The 13,896-nt window shown below is 46.6% G+C and overlaps 1 protein-coding gene across 2 annotated transcripts in view; it reads right to left on the bottom strand.

Annotated features, from left to right (window-relative positions):
• Nucleotides 1-1,652: 1,652 nt before the first annotated feature.
• The window catches only part of LOC144894014 (EP300-interacting inhibitor of differentiation 3-like), a 63,827-nt gene continuing 51,583 nt past the window's right edge, over nt 1,653-13,896 (bottom strand). For both annotated transcript variants that reach the window (XM_078785476.1, XM_078785477.1), the window contains 2 exons: nt 6,279-6,361; nt 1,653-2,323 (listed from right to left, as the gene is read on the bottom strand). In XM_078785476.1, the coding sequence (XP_078641602.1) occupies nt 2,243-2,323; nt 6,279-6,361 (164 nt within the window). In that variant the 3' untranslated portion in view covers nt 1,653-2,242. The remainder of the gene's footprint in view (nt 2,324-6,278; nt 6,362-13,896) is intronic.

The raw sequence follows: 13,896 nt of genomic DNA, 5'->3' as shown, positions 1-13,896 counted from the left end.
TTCCTACATGACGTTTTTTCAATTTTCAATTTCTCAAAATCTCTGGGTATACAACATTTCTGGTCTTCTTACTTGGTGCCAAGACATAGAGATTGCTTGGTTTTCCAATCCTTGAGCAGCCCACGTACAGCTGGCCATGGGCAAACACTTGTTCTGTGAAGTTCAGGCCTACAACCTTCATCGATTGCCCCTGCGCCTTGTTGATGGACATAGCAAAACATAGCCTGATTGGGAACTGAATCCTCTTGAAGGAGAATGGAAGGTCAGGTGGAATAAGTGGTATCCTTGGAATGAATACTTTCTCTCCTCTGTATTGTCCTGAGAGGATGGTTGCCTCTAGGACATGCAGCATCATTTGCTGGATTATCAATCGTGTTCCATTACACAGCTTTGGTGGATCAAGATTCCAAAGAAGCATGATTGGTGCTCCCACCTTGAGAATCAACCTGTGTGTTGGGAGTCCTTGAGGCTGACGACTGTTGAGAAACTCAGTTGGGAGGTTTACTGCCTGATCTTCATGTCACTTTGGCAAGAGAATCATAATTTCTTTCATGACCGGGCAGCGAACGTCATTATGTGCGACATTACGTCACTACTACGGACGTGAAAACATTTGTTTTCCTTAAAAATATATTTAAAATAAATAAAATAGTACATAAATTAACAATAAAAGAAGCTAAAAAACAATTTAAAATACAATAAAAAGCACATTAAAAAAATATAAATATGTACGTACAGTATACTGTATGTACGCCCTACCGCTGATTCTCATTCAAAACAGAGGCGACGTACAGTATTCCTTTACTGTGTCTGTGTTAGCCATGGGTCCGAAGAAGGATAATGCTAGTGTTTCCAAGCGTAATGTGGTTACGATGGACGATAAGGTAAATCTGATTAAAAGTTATGGAAAAGTGTCGGTGATAGCGCATAGACCTTATCGCGAATCGGAACCGCAATGCGTCATGGGGATCGGAAAGGGGCAATAGCGCCGCCACAAACGACACCATGGAATTGCAGCTGGCCCGGTTTTTAAAACCATTGATATTAAAATAGAAAGTAGCCTATACGACCGGAATTTTATGCTGATTCCGAATCTGTGTCTAAAACTTTTCTCCGATGTGTAGCTCTTGAGTTATAAGCGGACATCCAGACACACACACACACACACACACACACACACACACACACACACACACACACACACACACACACACACACACACACACACACACACACTCCTCCTTTATTTATATAGATATATACTACAACAGACAAAATCCATCTCTCAGTGACGGTGAGCAACATAAAATGCACAAAGTTTGAGTGGCCATCCAGACTGACAACCAAAAACATTTTCCAGAAGGCCACCACAAATAAACCAGATATTTGGAAATACACAAAATGTTCATTTAAAGCTTCAGTGCCATCAAATTTGTATTTTGTGAAATACTTTGTCAAGGAATGTTAGCAATCAAAACATTTCAGTGACGAGGGAAGACAGAAAAACCACAACTTCCCACCCCTCCCCCACATTTTCGTTTGTTCCTTTTCTATTTCATCATTGCTCTCCCCTTCCTCTTCCTGCATTCCAGCTTGTTTAACCCATACGTCTTTCTCCCCCTCCCCATGATCTCATCACTTCTGTTCTGATGTTGGTGTTTCCCACTTTATTTTTTTTCATTCCATTCTGTCCAAGCTCTTTCATGAGTCTCAATCATGTACACAAAAAGAAGTGCCAAATATAAAAAACAAGCAATATAGAAGCAAACAATTCCAAGAAAAAGCACAACCTTTACAGCATTTACATGTGCATTCAAGTGAGGATGACGGCGACAAAGACGACATACAACACGAAGGAGATACATAACTGTTGGTTCGGGTATTTGTAACTACAAACTGGTGTCAGCAATTTGGATTTTAGCTATGCTGTATGTTCAAAGGCCTGTGAAAAATGCAATGGTATCTTTAATACTTACAAGTGTAAAATGATGGATTAACCCGTCATCTTCACACACAAATGGCACAAAATACAATCAAATACTTTGCCTGCAAAGAGAAATACTATGGCAACATTACCTTTACAAATGAACGAAAGACTGGAATGAATTGAGTGCCACAAAATGCCAGGACCCTTTGTTCAATAAATACGACCAAAGAAAAACAGGAAACAAGTAGGAGCAAAACAAACAAACAAAAAAAAAACATCCATTCTTCAAGATTCATTATGAGTATGGTTGCATTTTTACGGTTGCATCTCAGTTCCTGAGAAGACTGCAGGAACAGGAATCAAAGCTTGATGGATATGGAGTGTATCGATTATCTCCTGAAAAGCAAAACCAGGAAGGGATGAATTATAGTTATTTTACAAGCGCATCAACTTAATCTCTTAAAGTGTAAGTTTTATGATCTTTTATCTTTATGTTCTTTTATGTTCTTAATTTTATGTTCTTTTATCCTTGCGCTTCTTGAAGAAAAAAACAAACTGGCGGGATATTGTAATCGGCTCTGTCCATCATGCTATCTCCTAAACATTTGGGCAGAAATTCACCAAACGTGGTCGTTATGATCACCACATGGCAAAGGTGCAAGAGCAGTATCATTTTTGCCCTCCACCCCCTGGGTCAGAAAGTCAAATACCAAAACATGGAATTACAGGCACATTTTAAACACTTTAATGAAACTTTGTATATGCAATCAACATTGGGGGGTGCATGAAATAGGTAACTATTTTTTTGGATTTGACCACCGGTTCATACTCCAATGGGTGGAGATTTGGGTTCATCAGGGTCAAAACGGCTTAAAAACAGATATATAGCTCAGACCTGGCCAACCGGTTTGTGAAAGACTTGGGGCAAAACCTCTTCCTGGTTAACCCACACAAAGATGAGAATACCTAACTGGGGCTGTTAAAGTATCGAGGACATTAACAATAGAGCATACACACATGCACACACTCACTCATTTTACATTAAAATAACATTAATGTCATTGAGAACATTTACATTGGATTGCACCTGTATGGGCAACATACAAGAGCAAAAAGGAGAGCTGGAGATAAGGTGAGGAATGATGTGGAAGTGGTCTGGAGAGGGTGGCACTGATAGAGAGACAACAGAAGCTGCAGGTCTGAGAACAATTGTGCCAGAAGGATTGCGAGAATGAAGAGGGTGGATGGAAGGAGTATGGATGAACTGAGGTTGGAGATTGGTGTGCAGATGAGCTTGACGGAGAGATTGGTGAAATGCTGGCTGAAGTGCGCTGGACACTTGGTGCGGATGGAGGAAGAAAAAATGGCAAAGAGAGGATAGGTTTAGGGAGAGGGAGGAGGAAGAGGTAGACCGTGGCTGAGATGGGAGGATTGTGTGAGGCAATAAGGTAGCGGTTGTTGGAGGGTGGGGAGAGTTGGTTGAGGACAGAGGGAAGTGAGGAGTATCATGGTCAAGGCAGGGCAGAATATTAGTACCATTGGACCTCACCTCTTAAAGGCAAGAGAAGAAGAAGATGAGGTCTTAATTATTTATTTCAAACACTTGCAACAACAATACTTTTTTTTTTCTTTTTTTAAAATACAGAATCGAGGCTTGTGAAAGAGCCAACATTTATCACACAAACAAATCAAACAGACAAACAAAATATATAAAAAGAGGGAGCGGTAGACAAGATGGGGAGAGAAGGGGAAGCACACAAACACAACATTTGAGAGCAGGGACATCGGGAGATGTGTGGGAGGGAGAGGGCTTGGGGGGAGGAGGGCGTGGGAAGAGGGGGGGGGGGGTGGGAAAAGTATAAAACACAAGGACACCAATGACTTCCAGGAAAGAAGTTGGTATTTCAAAAAAGTGGATTTGGGGTGAAATTAGCGGGGGTAGAAAAGATCAAGGTTTTGGATGGGGGAAGATGAGATTTTTATTATTTTTTGTATACAATATCGAGGCTCGTGAAAGAGCTAACATTAATCACACAGAAAGACAAACCAACACATAAAACATATAATATGGGGAGCGGGAGACAAGATGGGGCGAGAGGGGGAAGAACACAAACACAACATCTGAGAGCAGGGACATCGAGAGATCTGTGGGAGGGAGAGGGCTTTGGGGGGGGGGCATGTGAAGGGGGGGGGGGGGTGGGAGAGGTATAAAACATATGGACACTGCCAGAACTTCCAGGAAAGAAGTTGGAATTTCAATCAAACAAGGTGGATCTGGGGTGAATTCGTGGGGGTAGAAAAGATCAAGGTTTTGGATGGGGAGAGATAAGAGATGGTGGTGAACAGCTGTTTTAAAGACCTGGAGGGAGGAGTGGGATTGAAGGGAGTGTGGGAGTTTGTTCCAGAGGCGGGAGAAAAGAGGAATGAAAGAGTGAAGGTGAGCAGAGAGCCACGATTTCGGCAGTTTAACCATCAGAGGGTTGCTGGCAGATCTTGTGAAACCTGTAGGAATATTTGGGGGACAAAGCACAGAGAGAGCTGGGGGAGCAAGGCCAGAGAGGAGTCGGTAGAAGACAGAAAGACCACCAACCTGCCTGCGGTGAGTGAGTGAAAGGCCCTCGGAGGGTGGTGAACAGCTGTTTCAAAGACCTGGAGGGAGGAGTGGGATTGAAGAGAGTGAGGGAGTTTGTTCCAGAGGCGGGAGAAAAGAAGAACGAAAGAGTGAAGGTGAATAGAGAGTGTGATTTTGGCAGTTTAACCATAAGAGGGTTGCAGGCAGATCTTGTGCGACCTGCAGGAATATTTGGGGGACAGAGCACAGAGAGAGCTGGGGGAGCAAGGCCGGAGAGGAGTCGGTAGAAGACAGAAAGACCACCAACCTGCCTGCGGTGAGTGAGTGAAAGGCCCTCGGAGTTAGCTTCATCGTGGGAGATTCCAATGATTCTGAACGCTTTGCTTTCAACAGCGTGAAGACGAGCTAGGTGTGAGGCAGGAGCACCAGCCCAGAGGGGAGAACAGTATTCCATTGAGCTGCGGATGAAAGCCTTGTATGTGGTGAGGAGCTCAGGTGTGCCAAGGAAGGACTTCGCACGACGGAGGATGCCCAGTCGGCGACTGGCTTTGGAGGCCAGCTTGGAAATGTGGTTTACCCAGGAAAGATCATGGCAGATAGTGAGACTCAAAAGCTTGAGTGACAGTTATTCCAAACTACTCACTATGAGTGACCCAAGAGCTCATTCTCTTGTTTTATCTACCAGTGGCACCACTGTCAGATCATTGCATTTTGTCAACTAGCACTTTCGTGAGGCTCGATTTTTCGACTGAAAAAAACAAACAAACAAAATCTAAACATTTCCTAAAAGGTGGAGATCAAGCTCGGAATTTTTTCTATTTTCTTTCTTCTACATGCGGCAGACGGTAGGTACACAGGATCTCTGGAGCTCAGCCAGAGTGATCATCGAGTTCTTGGTCACCTCTCTTACCAAGGCCCTTCTCCCCCGATTGCTCAGTTTGGCCAGGCGGCCAGCTCTTGGAAGAGTCCTGGTTGTTCCAAACTTCTTCCATTTAAGAATTGTGGAGGCCACTGTGCTCTTGGGAACCTTCAATGCAGCAGAATTTTTTTTGTAGGCTTCCCTAGATCTGTGCCTCGACACAATCCTGTCTCTGAGCCCTGCCGGCAGTTCCTTCGACCTCATGACTTGGTTTTTGCTCCGACATGCATTGTCAGCTGTGAGACCTTATATAGACAGGTGTGTGCCTTTCCAAATCATGTCCAATCAATTGAATTTACCACAGGTGGACTCCAATCAAGGTGTATAAATATCTCAAAGATGATCAAGAGAAATGGGAGGCACCTGAGCTAAATTTCAAGTGTCATAGCAAAGGGTCTGAATACTTATGTGAATGTGATATTTCAGTTTTTTCTTTTTAATAAACTTGCAAAACTTTCTAAAATCCTGTTTTCTCTTTGTCATTATGGGGTATTGAGTGTAGATTGATGAGGGAAAAAATGAATTTGAACGATTTCAGCATTAGGCTGCAACATAACAAAATGTGAAACAAGTGAAGGGGTCAGAATACTTTCTGAATGCACTCACTGTACATCAGATTCTCAAAACATTGGCCACTGACTTCATTAAACCTCTCAAACATTTCTCACGACACTGGTGCCACTTAATATTCTCTGCCCTTTCGGAATTTCATCGAAAATGACGCCTTTGTAATTTATTTTATAAAAGCACTTAATTCTCCATGAGCCTTGGACTCTCATTTTTGCAAGAAAATTACAATTAGTGTTCAAAACAACTACAGTATTCTTTATTGAAGAATGTAGTCAAAACAAACATTTTACCTTCCATTTCTGCATGGACAATGATGTGATCATCTGTTTGTTGCCCGAATGATCCATCCTCTCATGGTGCAGCGGAACCAATCCTGTATCACATTGACACAAGCTATTAGTGCAGAGAAGCCGGAGCCATATATTGGGTTATTCACAAACACAGGTTTCCTGCAACTACGGCAGCGCAACGCCCCGCTAGGAGTTTACAACAATAATTTGACAATTATCTTGATCGGAGTGCATATGGACTGGGAGAATACTGCTGAAAGTGAAAACTGGTTATTATCATATTGTGTGCTTGTGCTTGTGAAAGGACCGGGGGAGGGGGGAGGGGCGGATGCTCCATGAGGAACTTGATTAAGGTAAGCAGTCAATTTAAAAAAATTATACATATATATATATATATATATATATATATATATACATATATATATATATATATATATATATATATATATATATATATATATATATATATATATATATATATATATATATATATATATATATATATATATGATATTGTTGCGGTTTTAGAACCCACACTTTTGTAAATAAATAATCACTTGTAAATATGACTAACGGTTAAAGGTTGCACCCCGAGTTAGTCCACAAGCAACACGTAGGCCACCATAGGAACTCAGTTATTTCATTATTATGTGTTTTAGATAAGGCCGTGTTTCCAATCGTTGAATCTGCGTTGCGTCAATCAAATAAGGAGTAGGCCCTTTCATCCATTTTGCAACCTCCCTCTCCAAGCAACGCCATTACACGCCTCTGCCAGCAGCGGCAGCCTTCGCTGCTGCCCGTGAGCTCGCTCAAACGACGCCATAAGCCATGCAGTTAGGCCCGAGGAAAAAGGGGGCGGAACGCCAAGAACAAGGGGTGGCCTGTCAACCAGCCGTCAAAGGCGTGGCCGGTAAGCCCTCACCAGCCAACCAGGGCTGAGGGAATATCACAGGTGGGCGTGGCTTTATGAAGCGCGGAGTGATCTTGGCTCGCATGATATAAGCGCGAACGCAAAGCCCTTTCACGGACTTATTTCGGAAGACTTACGCGGTGTTGGATGCGCGCACATTTGCAATGAACTTGTACGGACGTGTTGGAGGCGCGCGCATTGAAAGGACTTTGAGAGTGAGAGCGTTTGGCGCGAACGTACAGTTATTACGTACAAAGCATCCCAGTCCCCCCGCTATATGTAAGGTCCGGTCGCGTTCCAACGATACGCAGAGCTGCCTGCCGGGTTTTCGCCTGCTGAACCGGAGCCTGAACTGGAGCCTGGACCCCATTGCCTGGACGATCTACCTGGACCTTCCACCCTACCAGCTACAATCCCCGTGTGAGTGTGTATGTTTGTCTGGGGTCATAACTTAAGACTGTTTTTAAGACTGCCCTGTGTCCTGCTTCTTCTTCTTCCTTTCTTGTACATTCTTTCCTTTCCTTTTCGTTTTGTTTTGTAATAAATTGACCTGTTCTTTCTGGTTTCGTCTTAATCCCTTCGCTTTCGTCTTTTCTCAATTGAGTACCTGTGGCACGATTAGGAACCGCTACAATCGGGTCTAGTCATTTGTTAATAGCTCGGATCGCGGATTGCTATCCGCTCGGCATTTTCCATCACATCCGTGGTTCGAGCGGGAGTTATTTCCCTGCTTTACGGTCGGGTTAATAAGTAGGTATTTGGGACTACTTTGACCAATGACCCTAGCTAATACCGACCGGAAGGAGCGTTATAACTTCGAAGGACTCGGGACGGCCAGCTAAAAAGACAAGGGGATTAACCCCCCCTTGATAAGGGGAGAGCCGACCCCCGAGATCCGTAGCAATTGGTGTCTGGGAGTGGGATTTGAAGCCCGAACCAAATTTTTTATCATCTGGACAAATTTGGTCAAAATTTCGAGCGGCCGAAATTTTATACAAGATCTAAATTAAATCGTGCCATGGATTATCAAGGCGATCGGATGCCAGTGGGGGAAAATTAGGAGCCAGAGGAAGGGTTAGAGTCAACCCAGGGAAGAAGTGGGAGAGATGGAGGAGGAAAACGAAGAAGGTGTGGTAGCGGGGGTTGCAGGCGCGCAAAATGGCGGCGCCGCGCACATGGCGGCGGAGGCCGAGCCCGCGGTGGCGGCTGGGGCCGCTGTGCAAATGGGGTTTGACCTCAGATTATTCCTGACCCAACTGTGTGCCAAAATGGATAGAATGGGGGAGCAAATGGGCAACCAAATTGGGGGATTGAGTAAGGAGATGGGAGAAATGAGGGCCAATAGTGAGCAATTGGGAAGTCAAATTGGAGGGTTAGACGTCAAATTAGGGGGATTAGAGAACAAATTAGGGGCCCAATTGGAGGACGTGAGTAGCCAAATGAATGAAGGGATAATGGGGCTGGAAAACAGAATGGCTACCCAGGAGAACCAAATGGAAGGAATGGAGGATGGGTTGACAGGGTTTGGAAACAGAGTGGGTGGCCAGATAGAGCAGATTGGGAGAGACATAGACCGCAGATCGGGCGGAAGGGTTGCGGGGGTACGCGATGAGGTAGCGCGGCTTGAGAAGCGCGGGGAAAGCGAGCCTGAGCAGAGCACAGCCGGGTGGACGGGTATAGAAACCGCGACCCGGGGTATGGGGAAGCCGGCGACCGCAGAATTAGAAAATTTGATTTTATTAGCACCAGCGGTCGTCGAGCTTAACAAGGACAAAGAAATTAAAAGAGAAGCAATAGTGGAAATTGGGGCGGAAGAGACGGCAGACCTAGAAAAGCACTCGTGGAAGGAAGGAATGGAACTTGTGCAAAGTCCATGTTCACATCATGATGCCATACTTGCTAATCCTTATCAAGATTTGCAGGTGCGTGTGGAGAAGAAGATCCCGAAGGTAAGCCGGGCTGTATATGGCGCGAAAAGATTTGGCGCAAAAGTGTTTGGCGCGAAAGGATTTTTCGCGCGCTTGGAATCCAGACGGCACCCGGGCGTTCGTGGAAGGTCCTTTGTGCGCTGTGTAAAAGTGAGATGTACGAGAGGAAATGGCGCGCGTGTGAGACAAAAGTGTGCGCCGGAGCGAGAGTGTGATACCGAGTGCGAGAGCACATCGGAGTGTATGTGTGATGAGTGCGGTACAGAGTCTGCGTTGGAAGAGAGGGGGATGGATGAGAAGAGTGTGCGAGGATGCACACCTGAGTTGGTTGTGGCGAGTGTGCGGGAGAGCACACCAGAGCGTGTTATTGGGTGTGCGACAGGAGATTGCACACCCGTGGGTAGGTGTGCGCTGAGTGGGTGTGCAACAGAGTGCACACCCGTGAGTGTTACGGAGTACGTAACGGAGGAGAGGTGTGTAACAGAGGAGTGTGTGATGATGGGGTGTGCGAGTAGAATGGATGCGCAAGAATGTGCGCGAGAGGAATGCATGGAATGCATGGAGTGTATGGAGATGCCTGGATGTGCGAGTAAGAAAAGGAACGTGTGGTGTGAGCATGCGAGTGGAGCATCGACGCTGACCGGGGCAGCGGTTGGGCCGACGTATAGCCGACGCGAGCTCTCGGGGCGTGGTGCGCTTTGTGTGCTGCGGGGATCGTTGCCGCGTCACTCCTGCAAGGAGCGCCGTGCACGATTCGGGCCGGGCTCCGCCCTGTATGGTCGGTGCCGTGTCGTAGCGGCACGATTCCGGGGGAGAAGGGCCAGGTCGGACCTTTGCCCCCTCGTGGGGGCGGTGTTCTGACCGGGTGAGGTTGGGTCATCGGGCCGGAGACCGGAAGGCTCCGCGCCGGGATGGACCCTGGAATCTCGGACCGAGTATGCCTCCTCCCCAGAATCGTAAATGCCGGACGGACCCAACCTACAGGAGACAGACCACCAGGATACATGGCTCGGTTTTTCAAAGCCGAGCTGTGACGAAAATGTATTACGGCGCACCGAGAGGCTCGAGAGTAGTGGACTGATGGAATAGCAATAGTGTTGAGAAATGGTATACGGTGGAGAGGAATGGTGGCTCTACCATCCCTCACATCGTATTCTTTGGGCAGAGGAGCTATAGATCTATGGGGTGGCAGTACAAACTAGCCCGGGAGGGTTAGGATAAATGTATAGGGACCTAGAGATGACCATAGGAGACTTGAGAGTTAAGTTGTGACTTTTGTACCTGTAGTGGGGACGTAGAGTAGAGTAGTTGGTTGATAACGACGAGGGAGTGCTTAGTATAAGGGATGATGGGGCGCACTCGTATTAGAAGGGAGTAGATAGCTTAAATGATGCTGTGTGTGTGAAGAAATTGTGTATGAGCAGGAGCTGGAGGTTTCGCATGAAATGAGGCATTACGTATGAAGTCCTTATAGTGCTGGTTAGCAAATGAGGCAATGCTCGAGAATGATGTGTGTGGAATAAATGGTCTGGAATGAATGGTGTGGAGTAGATGGAGTATGGATTGAGTGGGGTGGAGTGTATGGTGCGAAGGAGTGGATGGGGGAAGGATGGACCTCTTCACGAATACCAGGGGAGGGTAGTTTAAAAGTAGGTAGAGGGAGTAGGTAAATTTGGTTGGATATTGACATCTGTGGTGCTGAAAGTAGCAAAGTATTGCTTGATTGGTGCATGAGTAAAGTGGATGGCTGGGCGTGTGGCCTGTTAGTGCGTATGGTTGGTTGAGCACGCCACCACTGGTAGTCTCTCGGCCAGGTGAGGCCGCAGATAGGCTCTGGGAGCCAGGTTAGAGTTGAGTAGAGTTCAGCGGGGCCCAAGGATCCTAGGGAGAGGACCCGGGTAGCCCAGTGCCAGAGAGGGCACTGAGGGGGTAAGCGCCAGGGAGGGCCTTCCCCAGTCAGGTAGGTTATGGTAGGGTGAAGGAGCTCGGCAAGCTTGGGTGGCGACGTTCAGTGGCGGAGATGCGCAGGTAAGTAGGACCTGCTAGGGGAGCCACACGACCCAGCCACGAAATTGTGCGAGGGCACAGGGAGAAAAATCGGGGGAGTGAGACCCCAAATTGGAGAATACCACAGACTGGTCAATGGGAATTTGGTTTTTAGAACCACATAGAGTAAAGATGGCCAATGGTTTCGCAGGGCAAGACCCCGGGTAGAGTTAAAGTGTTAATGTCATTTAGAAGGATAGATAGGAGAAAATCTCTTCGCACCATCCGCATCCGCTCACCGAGGTGAAAGACTCCACACCAGATTTTGTAAACGATTTTGGAGAATGAAAGATGCATCTTGACGTGGATTTGACATTGTTGTGATTCCATCTCTTCCTCCTTAGGAGGGATTGGTGACGAATTTGGAATTAGAGGGGATGGGAAAGACAAGACGTTAGCAACGAATTGCAAATTGTGTAAATACAGGTAAGGGCAAGGGTAGGGTAGGTGACATGGGGGGTGACGTACGCTAGGGACGAGCTTTCTCAGCTCGCTCTCCCGCGCCCTTCATATCGCATTACTTTGTTTTGATGTGTACCCTTGCGCCCTTGCCCCGCTAATCTGCTTGTCCTTCCTTCCCCACTCATGGACCATGTTCTTTTGTGCCCGAGGGGAGTGTGCAGGTGCCGCAGTTGTGCGCCCGCACCCTTGCTGCCTCCTGCCTGCACTGATGCACCATATGGACCACACGTTCTGTGGCCTGGCACCACATATGGACCACACGTTCTGTGGCCTGGCACCTCTGCTGGGACCGACCGTTGTTGCCAGCGGTGTCTGGTTTGCGGACCACTGTTTTATGTGGCATCCATGCCCAGCAGTGGACCACCTGAGTTGGCCCTGCTGGCCATACAAATAATAAAAAGCGGACGCGGTGTGTGCCCTTTTATTAATAAATAGTAACATCAAGCAAGAAGATCAAGGCACGATACATCGGCCCAGCAGAGAAGCAAGAAGACATCAGACATCCTTTATTATTTCTGAAATGTTTTTTATGTGCATTTAGGTGATGGTGCTTCTTTGGTGCTCTTTGTGCTTTTATGGTGCTTTTGGTGCATTTTGTTTATTATGGTGCATTTTATTGGGTACATATGGCGTATGGTGTATCGGTGCAGTGCATGGCAATGGCATTTTCCTGTTTTCAAACATCTCTTCTTTTCCCACAAAAGTCAGGTCCTGGGTTGCAGTTTGTAAATATAATTAGTGTTTTGTAAATAATGCTCCCCACCAGTTAAATGTGTAGTTTGAAGACCATTCTGTAATTCGGTGAATTGTGGGTGTGAGTCAGTTAGATATGATGCAACGCAGTAGGTGGGACATATTTAGTATTAAAACTGTCGCACTCAGGGTGAGGTTAAAAGTAGAGGGTAACCACACCTAAGTGTCACATTAATTTAAAAGATAGTTCCTTTTGTTTCGGCTCGGAACGAGCCTGGAAAAAGGGAGGGTGCAGTGTTGCGGTTTTAGAACCCACACTTTTGTAAATAAATAATCACTTGTAAATATGACATTAAAGGTTAAAGGTTGCACCCCCAGTTAGTCCACAAGCAACACGTAGGCCACCATAGGAACTCAGTTATTTCATTATTATGTGTTTTAGATAAGGCCGTGTTTCCAATAGTTGAATCTGCGTTGCGTCAATCAAATAAGGAGTAGGCCCTTTCGTCCATTTTGCAACCTCCCTCTCCAAGAAACGCCATTAAGCGCCTCTGCCAGCAGCGGCAGCATTCGCTGCTGCCCATGAGCTCGCTCAAACGACGCCATAAGCCATGCGGTTAGGCCCGAGGAAAAAGGGGGCGGCACGCCAAGAACAAGGTGTGGCCTGTCAACCAGCCGTCAAAGCCGTGGCCGGTAAGCCCTCACCAGCCAACCAGGGCTGAGGGAATATCACCGGCGGGCGTGGCTTTATGAAGTGCGGAGTGATCTTGGCTCGCATGATATAAGCGCGAACGCAAAGCCCTTTCACGGACTTATTTCGGAGGACTTACGCGGTGTTGGAGGCGCGCACATTTGCAAAGAACTTGCACGGACTTGTTGGAGGCGTGCGCATTGAAAGGACTTTGATAGGGAGAGCGTTTGGCGCGAACGTACAGTTATTACGTACGAAGCATCCCAGTCCCCCCGCTATATGTAAGGGTCCGGTCGCGTTCCAACGATACGCAGAGCTGCCTGGCGGGTTTTCGCCCGTTGAACCGGAGCCTGGACTGGAGCCTCAACTGGAGCCTGGACCCCATCGCCTGGACCATCTACCTGGACCTTCCACCCTACCAGCTACAATCCCCGTGTGAGTGTGTATGTTTGTCTGGGGTCATAAGTTAAGACTATTTTTAAGACTGCACTGTGTCCTGCTTCTTCTTCTTCCTTTCTTGTACATTCTTTCCTTTCCTCTTCTTTTTGTTTTGTAATAAATTCATCTGTTCTTTCTGGTTTCGTCTTAATCCCTTCGCTTTCGTCTTTTCTCAATTGAGTACCTGTGGCACGGTTAGGAACCACTACAATCGAGTCTAGTCATTTGTTAATAGCTCGGATCGCAGATTGCTATCCGCTCGGCATTTTCCATCACATCCGTGGTTCGAGCGTGAGTTATTTTCCTGCTTTACGGTCGGGTTAGTAAGTAGGTATTTTGGACTACTTTGACCAATGACCCTAGCTAATACCGACCGGAAGGAGCGTTATAACATCTAAGGACTCGGGACGGCCAGCTAAAGAGACAAGGGGATTAACCCCCCCTTGATAA

This window comes from Myxine glutinosa, chromosome 10, assembly GCF_964187855.1.
Source record: "Myxine glutinosa chromosome 10, kmMyxGlut1.1, whole genome shotgun sequence".
In the NCBI taxonomy this organism is placed as follows: Eukaryota; Metazoa; Chordata; class Myxini; order Myxiniformes; family Myxinidae; genus Myxine; species Myxine glutinosa.
The sequence above is the reverse complement of the archived record's forward strand: the minus strand, read 5'-3'. Positions and strand labels throughout refer to the sequence as shown.